At 34.9% G+C, this 12,386-nt stretch overlaps 1 protein-coding gene across 1 annotated transcript in view; it reads right to left on the reverse strand.

The window, feature by feature from the left end:
* The window catches only part of PTPRD (protein tyrosine phosphatase receptor type D), a gene marked incomplete at both ends in the record, with an annotated part of 301,634 nt that overhangs the window by 54,392 nt on the left and 234,856 nt on the right, over positions 1-12,386 (reverse strand). Inside the window, one exon of the mRNA XM_082013447.1 lies at positions 4,158-4,281. Coding sequence (XP_081869573.1) covers positions 4,158-4,281 — 124 coding nt within the window. The remainder of the gene's footprint in view (positions 1-4,157; positions 4,282-12,386) is intronic.

Consider the following 12,386-nt stretch of genomic DNA (forward strand, 5'->3'; position numbering starts at 1 on the left):
AGTTACAATTATGACAGCATAAGTAGATCCATAGGCCAAAATTATTACACCCCTACAGCTTCTCTTGGTATTGTTGTTGAGACAGCCACCATGAAGTCTAATTCACTGATCTTTCTGTAGCCCATTACCTAATCGCTGAAATACTTTTGTTGTTTTTAAGGAACTCTGGGCTTGCAGGGGGAAGGGGCATGCAATTACTCTAAGTGCATAATTATGTATTGTTAGTAGAATGCAACATAAATGCAATGTGAGAGAGCGCAAATAATTTGTATAGTCCATGACTGTTCAGTAGATGTTCAAGTATTTATATTGACCAGAATACTTTCTAAATCTAAGGATGATGGCCTACACACTCAATGATAATTTACTGATAACTGGCAGACAAATAAGAATATTAGCAGTTTCTTGCCTTTTTCTTTCTTGGCCACTTATATTACAGTCAGAGACTTCTAGCTTTAGCAGCATTTTAAAGCCACTAAACTTCCCATCAAACAAAAATTACACTGCTGAAACATGGTAGATTTTTTTTTTTTTTTAATCACTAGCGTTGTGCAAATCCATGCCACATGTCAGACTTTTAGTCTCGGCTGTCTCCTAAAGAACTGTCAAGACTTTTTTTAAATGCAGAATGTTTAATCATTTTTTTTCCTCCACTATTTTATTTACTTCTTAGAGACTTAAGATCACAGACTTAGCTGTTTTAACTTGATCTATTTATCTTTTAATGAGTAAATTCTGCCCTCAAATCCATTCAGATGCATATGATAAACTTCATTACATTATAACACACTTTCATTATATGGTAAAATTCCAAGTGTCCCTCTCAGACACATCCAAAGACAGCACAAAATGAGTGATCAGATTTCAAGAACATGGGAACAAAATTTTGCAAAGTAATATTTTCGTTCAAGTGGAAATTCAAATTACCGCAACTAATCTGCATTTTCCTTCCAAAGGGACATCTAATGTAATAAAATTTAAACAGTAGCGAGTTTAATAATATAAAAAATATTTATTGCGAAGTGAGTAATTATGTTGTGGAACTTCATGCTATATGCAATTACTGAGGCCAAGAATGTAGTGGGGATTCAAAATCAGGTTTGAAAATGTGTAACAAGAGTTATAAAAGGTACTAAATAAACACTTTGAAAGTGTTACTAAGCCGTGTGTTTCAGGGCTAATCAAATTTTTAACAACTTGATATTATCAATGGGTGGAAAAAGAAATTTCAAATCTCTACTACGTGCTTCTTAAGACTTTCTAGAATCACTTCATATTGACTACAGTCAGAGATGGGCCACTGCATAAAACTGGCCTCGCGCCCCATTCTCAGTAGCAATTACAGCATTCCACGTTTGTGAAACACCATCAAGAGGCAAAGTGACCTTCAGAGGAGGATTACAGTTTGGCAAATGCTTAGTTTCTTGTTTATATACATTTGCTCTTAAACAGGGACCAAGTATCTAAGTGCGGAATGGAGCTCTTCTTACAAAGAGCCACAGTTATTATTCAAAACTTACTGACAATATTAGCCTTCTTATGGCTGCCAAAGAATTGCAGATAAGGCCTATGTGTAAAAGCCAGCCAACTATTGTCCATATAATTGTAACAAAATGTAATGTAGTCCAAATTTAGGTCCTGATCAACTTCTATAGTAGCACAGGTAAAGGAGAACTTTTTATTTTAACTTTTTCCCTGGTAGCACGAAAAACACCGCAGCTGTCAACTAATTAAAATGCTAGGCAGACTGAATATTTTCATTGTAGGAATATTTACTTAAAACTTGAAAGAGAAGCACTTATTACCAAATGCTAAGTCCAAAGTATTAAACTTAGGAAGGTACACAAAATTTCAGAAACATAATCATGTAAAATCCCAGGAGAGAAAAAATTTGAAAGGATAATTAAATACTAATTTATTATTGTTTTCAAGACAAATTATCATAACATAAAAAGCCATTTAATATTTGATTTATGTTGCTCTTTTCACCATAAACTGAAGACTGAGAAGATATTTAAAATTATACAAATCAAATGGGTCAAAATTCCATTTGTGGTTTAACAGCTAACACTGATATTTCAAAAGGCTACTGTATTTTTCTTTGTTTAGGGTCACTGACTATTATAGGGTTAGAAATTTTAACCTCATCATGGTATTTCTTGCTTAAAAAAGGGCATCAAACATTACAGTTTAACTGTATGTTGTCCCTGCACCTTAAAACACTTAGTCCTTTCCTACAGGTACAATGTACATTTTTTTCATATTTTTGCTATCTATTATTTTAAAAAGTAGTGTAATGTACTGTGTAATTTGATACTTTTAATTACTTTGACTAACATTTTCTGTTTTGCTTCTTAAGGTTTCTTCCCATTCTCTGAATATGCTAATTTTCCTTAAGGGAACCAAATTTTATGGGTCATTTACATGAAGGAAAATCTGACAGAACTTTTTAGGTCCAGATGTCTTACTTTTATGCATCAACAAATAAATTTATTTACAATTAAATTTCTTCCTCTCCTTCCCTCCATTACACAACTATTTTTCCAAACAAAATCCCGTTAAAATCTTGAGTCTTCTGCCACATTTTGTTCCAAAGAACTTTACATAACAATTCAGAATGGCGGTCCAATTGTTGTTCCTGGCCTTTCCTGACCATGTACTTAGTTCTCTTGTCTGGACCAGTGACACAGAAAGGTGTATTTTTCTTGAATTATGTCACCTATAATGCCAATTAAAATATCCTCTCTTCAGTGTTGAGACAGGGAGTTCTACCAGGTAGCAGCAGGTTTCTATACAGCTGTATTCTTCTACAAGCCAATATGAAAAATGGTAAAAAATGTTACAAAAAATCTTGTCAGAACTGCTGTATGAGCCTCAGAGGTGCAACAAACATAAGCACATTATCATATATAAATTCTTCAAAGCAATCACTTAAATTTTCTAATACATTTGCGAAGCTCTTATCTGTGTTAACAAAGCCCACAGTACGCAGTTGCAATAAATAAGGGAAAATCTAAACTTCAGCCAGTGGGATTTCCTTTTTCTTCCTCAAGTAGCTAATACTAAAATGGATTACACCTATAAACATTGTCCCTCTTGTATCCAGTGTCTTCAGGTCTGGAGTAGAAAAAGATATGTAGCTGTTTATAACTGTAAATTAAAACACTTCGCTTTTTAACTTGTTGCATGGTAAGATTGAAATAATTATGACCTTGAATACAGTTCCCTACATATTATGTATGATATGGAAGCCCTGTCAGTGTCACTAAAGGCAAATTTTATTTTCTTTTCAATTGTTTCACTTAAATATATAATCAATTATATTCTGGCCATCACTAATACTTGACTGCCAACAATATGAAATAAACTGAAAATATGTCTTCATCCCAGGAAGCAGGTTAATGGTAAGGCAGAACCGGTAAGAAAAGAAATCCTCTGAAAACCAGTTCTTCCCATAGCTTTAGCACTTGGTCGAAGGGACACAATACCTAGAGCTGTTCACCTTGGACAGTTTCCTTAAGTTAAAACTCAAAAATTTTTTGAAAGATTTTTGACAAAGGAAAATATAATGAAGACCTCTCATTATATCCCTCTGCCAATCTTTTGGCAGTGAAATACTGAGGTTCCAGCAATGTCTGCATGTGGGCATTTGTTTAAAAACTCTTGTTTAACATTCAGATTGTAAACTGAAAAGAAAAAAAGGGAAGTTTTACCTGACAATTCTCAAAATTCTCCCTGAGCCCATAAAGTTGAACTGATTTTCTTTTCCCTATGTTAAGGATTTGGCAACTGAAACTCAATAATCAGATACATTGATAAAGTCATCGTTTGACAAAAGCCTCAGTTCATACATGGTTACTGCTATTTTTGCTTTGTAGAATTAGTACAAGTAAACAGCAATGATAATTTACTTTAGAAAACATGTTGGCATACACACAGGGACCTGATGCATTCACTGCTACCTGTGACCACTGTCAGTTTTAGTGCATTTTCACAATGAATTACTCAGAATGTACAGCAGAAAAGGGTTGTCATTATAGGAATTTACTGGAAGTACTTTAATTAACACTTCTTTGTATTACTATGCAAAGATATCAGGAGGTAAAATTATACTGGATTTTAAGATTTAATTAGTTTAAGTTTAAATGTCTCCTTACCTTCTATTGCTGAGAGTAGAACACGAGAATGGTCATATGCAATTACATTCGCGTATCTATTCTTTGGTTTGTTTACTTCCAGGTTAGAGTGTTCCCATGTGAACTGCTGACCGGGATCAATAGACTTCAAAAGAGAAAGATAAGAAAAGAAAGGGAAACTTTTAGCTAAGGACTTGCTGTATTTAGAGTGATTACAAACCATATGGTCCCATAGTTTGGAAATATTTTGCTTTTGAAAGAAAATTATGACTTCAGGACACATTGTGACATACTATATAGAGCATAAGCTTTAAACAATAAGCTTTTCAAATCCAATGCTTTCTCCTTAGAAAGGCAAGAGTATGTTATCTATCTTTTTATCTTTTCACTCAGTTTGGCAAGTGAGGCATTCTAGCAAAACAGAGCATGAAAAAGAATATTAGAAATCTCAAAAACACTGGGATGAAGGTGAATAAATGTTTTTGCCTTTCTCTATTACTAAGTGCACGTTAAAAAAATTCAGTGTCCTGTTTACTAAATAAACTCCAAATGTTCCTGAAGAAGTTTTCCAGAAGAAAAATAATGTTGTTTCTGTTCTTTCATTTTGATGCCAGGCCAACACATGATACCAGTGTTCCTCAGGGAACCAACTGCATATCATGCAGGGACAACATAAAGAAACTTGATTTTTATTTCTCTGAGTCATATATAAGAAAGCAATTCAGGCATATTTGAAATTTTAATGATCTCTTATTTATACACGTAACTATATGGTGCTAGAATGCTGTTTATTTCCTGCTTCCTTCATGTTCCAGGATGGAGTTACTGAAGCTTGTCCCACACTCCATCCTTCACTAAAAGGAAGACTCCAGGCTCTACTACTTACTTTTACCTCTATGGTTGAGGTATACCTACAGCTGGGTAGATACAAAATACATAACAGGTGGTACCTGCTTATGTGCACCACGGTGGTGGCTGTATGAAAGGTCATCTTATCCCGAGAAGTCACAATTAATCACGTATTGTTTTACTTTCCCTTTCTGTAACATTAGAGACCTTAAAATTGTTTCATCAACATGAACATGAAACTACGGTTTGTGGCTCATGTCCTTTGCTTAATACTAGTAACAATCAGCTGCCCCCCACGCCACGTTGCTGTAAATTGTAAAAAAATAATGACACAGATAACCTTAGATGGGGCAGTTCACCGACACTGTTCACTTTCCATGAGTAGACCAGCAACAAAGCAAAAGTCAGAAGTTCCATACTGTAATAGAATTAAAAGTAATGGCCTCAAGTTGTGCCAGAGGATGTTTAGACTATCTATTAGGAAAAATTTCTTTCCTGGGAGAGTGTTCAAAGATCAGAACAGGCTGCCCAGGGAGGTGGTGGAGTCACCGTCACTGGAGATATTCAAAAAACATGTAGACGTGGCACTTCAAGACATGGTTTAGTGGGCATGGTGGTGCTGAGTTGACGGTTGGACTTGATGATTTTAAAGGTTTTTTCGAACCTTGATGATTCTGTGGTCTTTATATATGTTCTACAATTTATTTATGTAACATTCAGAGAATGACTTTTGTTCGTTCTTGAGATTATTCTAAAAAAAATTCATTTTGCCTGGTGGCCTGATAAAGAGGTCTTAGAATACCCCAGCATCTCTGTTGAGGAAACCGAGTCCCTGTACCTTATCCTATGTACTAATACCTTAGACTCAATTAACTTTTATAACAGTTACCAGCTATTTTTCCTAAATTTTGCTAACTTTCATTACAGTCTACTAGAACTGGGCCTGGCTGAGCTCCCCTGCATAACCTAGCTGAGATCCACTGAGCAGATGCGTGTCATGGTTCAGGTTCTGGCTCACCCTTTGCATACTGCTTTGGCTACAGTAGGTGAGGCAGAGTGTGTGGCAACTCCTCCCTTAAGAGGAAATGAAACGGGACTTGTTAGAGGAATGAGGAAGAAATTAACTGCTTGGGAGCATGATGAAGGCCATAAAAATGTTACTTGTGGTTTGGATAAGATTCACTTGAGTTGTATCGCTATGTGTGTTACTAGCAGTTCAAAATGTGTTCTTAAATGATTTACAGCTCTGAATGATCTGATTTCTTTTAATTTGCACGCAATTTTTCTCCCCCCAAATAGCAATATTTGGGTTTACGATCTTAGCAATTTGTAGCACTGTTCTTAACATATCTTAAAATGTTAATAGTATTCATTTCTTACTATTATTAAGCTAGTATCTTAATATACTAGTTATTAAGAGTTTTACAAAAATGTTCATGGCTGGTTTTCAGCCTTATTGTATTCTGTTTTGATATATAAGAACAACAAACCATCACCCAATTGGTATTCTGCCACTTGCAAACGTAGACAACACTTCTGTTCCTAAGTATAAACATAGCAACCTGATCCTTCCAACGTTAGGGTTTGGTCCTTCTCTGACCAAAAGATAACTTTTTTCTGACTACACAGTGAAAGTCATATTTATCAATAAGGAAATGGTAGAATTTTTATTCTGTTTTCTTACAATTTAGTTTCATCACAGTAATGTTTTCCCATCCTGTGAGATGGATGGCTGATAGAATTTTAAAGCGGGTAAGCACTGCCTCATTTAAAAACACAAATATTTTTACCTTTACAAGTAATTTCTATTCATTCCAACTCAGGTGAAGAGAAAGAATTTGGGACACATCTCCCTTAGCACTGGGAAGAGGAGACTCATATATATATTTTATATATATATATAATATTTAAGACATGTAATATACCTCTTTATCATCTGACCAGCAATTCTTCACATCATATAACTTGAAAAGCAATCAAATTTACATAATGGCTTCTCTCACCAAGAATCTCCCCACTTTTCTCTTTTGAGTGAATGGACGTGAATACGGTAACTTTTGCAGGATCTTTGTGGGTCAAGTTTTCAGTATTTTAGAAAGCAATTAGTATGGGTTCAGCTCAGAATTCTAGTAATAATTTAAAACATAAACATAGCAGTTTCAGAATAAGCAGAAGATGATCTCAGTATATTAGTGCATTACAGTCTAAATAAATTTTAAATAAAATAAATTATTTTACTAGGAATAAAGCACATCTAACTATCTGTGACTACATAGTCAGAATTTTTTGAGAGGCATATATGCAAACAATGCTAGCTAAAGAGCAGTCCACTGCCCCAGAATGCGGCAACACTGCTCTACGTTGTTCTAGATATTTAACTAAAGGAGACACTCTGCCTGATCTTTATGTTTTCACCTACAGTGCCCAAATATTCTGGAAATTACTTCACAATATAAAATGTCACATATACTTTCTCTTCACACTTGAGAAGGAAACTAGACAATAAGTGAATAAACTGGCTGACTAACATGCTGCTAGTTTTGGTTCTGCACTGCAGGACTTTGGCTTTACCTTATTAAAAAAAAAAAAAGAAGAAAAAAGAAAATGGTGTACACAAATTAAAAAAAACCCATAAATTATCTATTCATAATTACCACTATTTGCAAACACAAAGTTTAAGGTGCATTTTTGCATATACAGTTGCACTTAGAAAATTACAATCTAAGTAGATTCTTATCAATTATGAGAAGGAGCTTCATCTCTATATTATACCTATAATTAATGTGAATTTATAGATTATTAAGAATAGTTTATATTCAAAATTTAGCTTCAAATGTTCAGTATTGTCCTTCCCCTTTTCACTCCTTACTGTTTAAGTGATCTAAAGGTGCTTTTCCATACCAAGAAAAAAATCTAACAGCAGTTTTTCTGTCAGCTATTTGTAGAAGTAGATGAGGATATGTTCATCATAGCGGTGTACTATATTCCCCATTCACTTCTTTGTATGATGTATGGCCAGATGGTGTAATTCAGTAATTAATATTTAGGCCTGCATGCAGACATAGTTAACATAAATTATGTCAAAACCAGGACTGAACTTTAATCTTTCCTGCTTTTCTCACCAATCTGAACCACTTTGTGGCCTTGCTATCCTCCCACAAAGCACTGTTTTGGCAAAAGAAAGTTAATCTATATTCCCTCAGACTTAATAGCCACACTGGAACAAAGAGTAGAGTGGTATTGGCAGACACATTTCAGAAGTGTGAAAGACCAATAACTCATGAATAACAAGTCTGTAGTAACAGTTTTAATGAGTGCTTTAATGGTTTAATGGATGGCACTTTAATAGGATTTCTAGTGTATTCATTCTGAATGCTTGCCTTCAATAAAGCTGTCATTAACAAAGAACTGGATTTCTTCATAGCATAACTGTGTAGTATGGGTGCTTTGTGCAAAAGAAATAAAGATATCTGTAATACTGTTATCACCCTCCCATGCTTTGACTAATCTTTCAGCTATTATGTTCTAAATGGCTGGCTGCTGAAAAAAAATTCTGATCGGTGATCAAGAAAAGATTTGAGCAATATTTACTAGTACAATCCAGCATCCATAAAATAGTTCTTTGAATATGAATCATGGTAACCAAAATGTGTTTCCAGAAGAATTTCAAACCACCCTTCTCCAATAAACTCTGTACCTGCTCATTGTGAAGTTTTCTTTTACACTACTTAAGCAAGAGGCAAATGCTCCTCACTGTGACCGTTAGTATTCCAAGAGTACATCCTGGTACAGTCCTGGGGAAGGAATGAATGTGACAAAATGCCACCTCTCCTGGTGCAAGCTGACATATGCCTGCCGGCCCTGGAACAGTGCTCTACTAAGGGTCACATACCAGCAAATTAAGAGCTAGCAGGTTTGAGCCTTTGTGTGTTGTGGGGATTGAGAGTTACTGCATGAGTTTCAGAAGCCCAGAGAGGGAAGGAGGCATGTCCTGTAAAAAATTTCCCAACACTGTAGGTGCTGTGTTTGAGACTCAAATTAAATCATCAAATGCACTGGGTCACAGAAACGACAAATTTGAGAGGATGTCAATGCAAATAGACTCTGCACAACTGGAGAAAGTAGTCAGCTACCCAGAAGAATGAACAATTTCACCCTCTTACCAATGTCAGCAATTGCAATGAGAATTTCATATCATAGCTGAGGAATCTATAATCGGATGCTGTTCTATTATGCAGGAAGCTTGCTAACAGAATGAGATTTACATACTGCATTACCAAAACATGAATGCTGCTAGATGCATGAGCATTAATACATAATTATGGCAACTTGCCGACTGGAATTATGTTTTCTTATTAAAGCAGAGTTTTTCACATCGCACTGTAAAGTCTGCCATTTTCAAGACAGATAGGGGAACAAACCTACACTTTTTGCATGCCTAAATCTTCTTTGGAACTCAAGTATAAGTTTGTATCCTCGTCCTAAAAACAGTTAAAAACACATAGATGAAACACTTCCTGTTGACTCTCAAAGAAAGTGGCTAGAAATACAACTAAGTCTTTTGCTAAACTCCTCTCAAGAACAAAGATATTTCCTCTACAATATCAAGCTAATGTTCACAGGACCAATTGAGATCATGTAAAACCTGATTCCGACAGAATCAAACAAGCTGTATATGCATATAACTATAGTATACTTAAGGAGGAAAATAATCATTATATGAAAACATCTTTGAAAGAGAGTCTCTATTACATAAAAAGCTTCAGAAAACTTAACTTTTTAAGAACCAATCCTGCTGTTTTGTATTTCTTTGCCTCAAGTCTTAAGCATAATCTGTTTATTCCCCATCTGCAATTGAAATCCTTTGTCCGTGATACCACAACCAGTTGTGGTGGAAATAATTTTCCTTGGGTACAGAGAATTACATTCAACTTCAGGTAGAAAATAAATATCAGCAGCAGAAGAATACTTGAGTCATGAAAACCGTTGGTTAATTTAAATATTTTTTTGACTAAAGTGTCCTGTTGGTTTGTGTTATATAGTACACAAAATACAGCAGCTCTTAAACACTAAACTTTACATTGTGTCATATGAGACACTGGTGCTGCTTTAAATTTTCAACATATTTTTAAAGCACTGTCAACATTTATTTTTTTAAGAAAGGAGTAAAGGTGTGAAATTCTTCCTCCATTTCCCTCCATAAAACCACTAAAAATATTGGAAATGAAACTTTCTAAAAATCTCGTCCAAAACTCAGTTTTACCTGTAATACCTACATATTCTGTCCTTGAATAATTTTTCTTGTTGTAAAAAGTGGAATACTTTTCTATTCCTAGACATATCACTGTTTTCAGCTGGGAAAAATAAAACTGACATTTATTACAGTATTTGACTATTTAAACTGTCTCTGTGCAATCCTTTGGCAAAATAGCATTAGGTATCAGACCAAAACCTAGCATCCTAATATGATAACACCAGCTTCCTTTTATCTGACTGTTCTTTTAATTATATAAGCATAAACAAATGATGTTATCCCAAGGAAGCATTCACAGCACAAAGGAAGGAGATAATACACTACTATAAATCTTGACTAGTGCCACTTCAGATTCCTGCCTTATGTCTTTAAAATTCTCTGTCATAACTATCCTGTTGGCTTGGATACTACACTGGGTGGAACGAAGTACCAAACAACCTAGGTGAAAGCAAGGGCATATATGCTATTAATAGGAAGACAAAAAAACTTTTCACCATTCACCGTCTACACTAATTGTTTCTCAATAAATGGAGCACATCCTATGAAAGTAAAGTTACAGAATACCAGTAAATGAAGACTGTAATATTAGAAAGAGGAAACTGTTGTAAAGATAAAGAACAGAAAACAAATTTTTGCTGAGCAGAAATTGATTTTGGAATATGAATCACTATTATCTGTAATGACATGGCAGTTAAGTGCAGCTGTTTCTTTGGTACAGATTCATTCAGTAGGTTATCTGTTCTTCATGGACTTTTAAAGTGTTTTATATTAATAGTAAGTTTTATATGTGCTTCCAGTATATAAAATTCATTGTGTTTTACTGTCTAGTGTTTATCTTGTCGCAGTTTGAGATATAAAAAGATAAAAGTACTATATTCAGTAAATTGTCTTATCATCGCAAATCCTGCCCACTGATACTGAAGAGCTACAATAAAAGTTGTATTAGTATAGCAGTGTGGCACAGAGTCAAATCTTCATTTTTTCCAATACTCAGTGTTAAAACAGAAGACTGGCTGTAATTTACAGAAAGAAGCCTGATGAGGAAAAACATTAAAATTACATACAACTTCTTGTAACATTAGTTAATGAGTGCACACACAAAGAGCAAATCACACAATAACACAGAGAGGCTGGTAGTGTAATTTTTGTGTTGCAGTGACAGGTTCTCAAACAAAAATAGTATGAATCTGAAATCTATGAATACAGATCTCAGATATAAATGAGAAACTATTTTACACCAAACCCAGGAATCTGCTCTGGAGGAATAGATTTTCTGGTCTATGTTACAAGAGGAAATGACTTTACAAATACATCCAGTGTATTGCATACAGTGAGCAGAACATTACTGTTCTGATTCAGTCTATCTCCATAACCACTTTTTATTGTTAAATTCTGAAGCCTGAGTTAAGAAGGAGATACGCTATAAAGGTCAGTTTCTTATGAATATGGCTTTCTGCTTAGCAGCTGTCAAGTCCATACGGAGCCTTGCATTACATAAAAATCACACTAAAACTGCCAAAGTCAGCAAAAAGCTTCAAAATAATCAATTGGTGTCAAGAACCTTGTCTTTAAACTAGGGAATACAGAAGAACTATGTGACATAAAGGATGTGTCATGTTACCAAGGTAAACCAACACTTTGCTAAGGTTTTGGGATTGCAAGTTAATAATAATTAATGAAGGATTAGGAAAAAAATACTTTGAAGTGGAAATGAACTTTATTGAGAAGGGGACATAGCACTATCTATGCTAAAACTACAAAACAATTTTATCCAACAGGTGAATTATAAGTTTATTTAAATCTTGCATTAGACATAATCTTTAAGGTTTGGCTCCCGCTCTCCCATGAAATCTGGTCTTCAAGGTAAAGTTGTGAGAGAAATATAATGATAGAAGCCTCCACTGTTCTCATGATCATCCTGGCCTGCAAGACAAGGACTGGAGGAGCAGAGTTCCTCCCACTGTAAAAGAAGATCAGGTTTGAGACCACCTGAAGAAACTGAACATACACAAGTCTGTGGGACCTGAAAAGAGTCCTGAAGGAACCGGATGATGCAGTTGCCAAGCAACTCTCCATGATACTGGAAAAGACATGGAAGTCAAGTGAAGTCCCCAGTGATGACTGGAAACATTGTACCCATTTTTAAA

Source organism: Phaethon aethereus (assembly GCF_964289735.1).
Source record: "Phaethon aethereus genome assembly, chromosome: Z".
In the NCBI taxonomy this organism is placed as follows: domain Eukaryota; kingdom Metazoa; phylum Chordata; class Aves; order Phaethontiformes; family Phaethontidae; genus Phaethon; species Phaethon aethereus.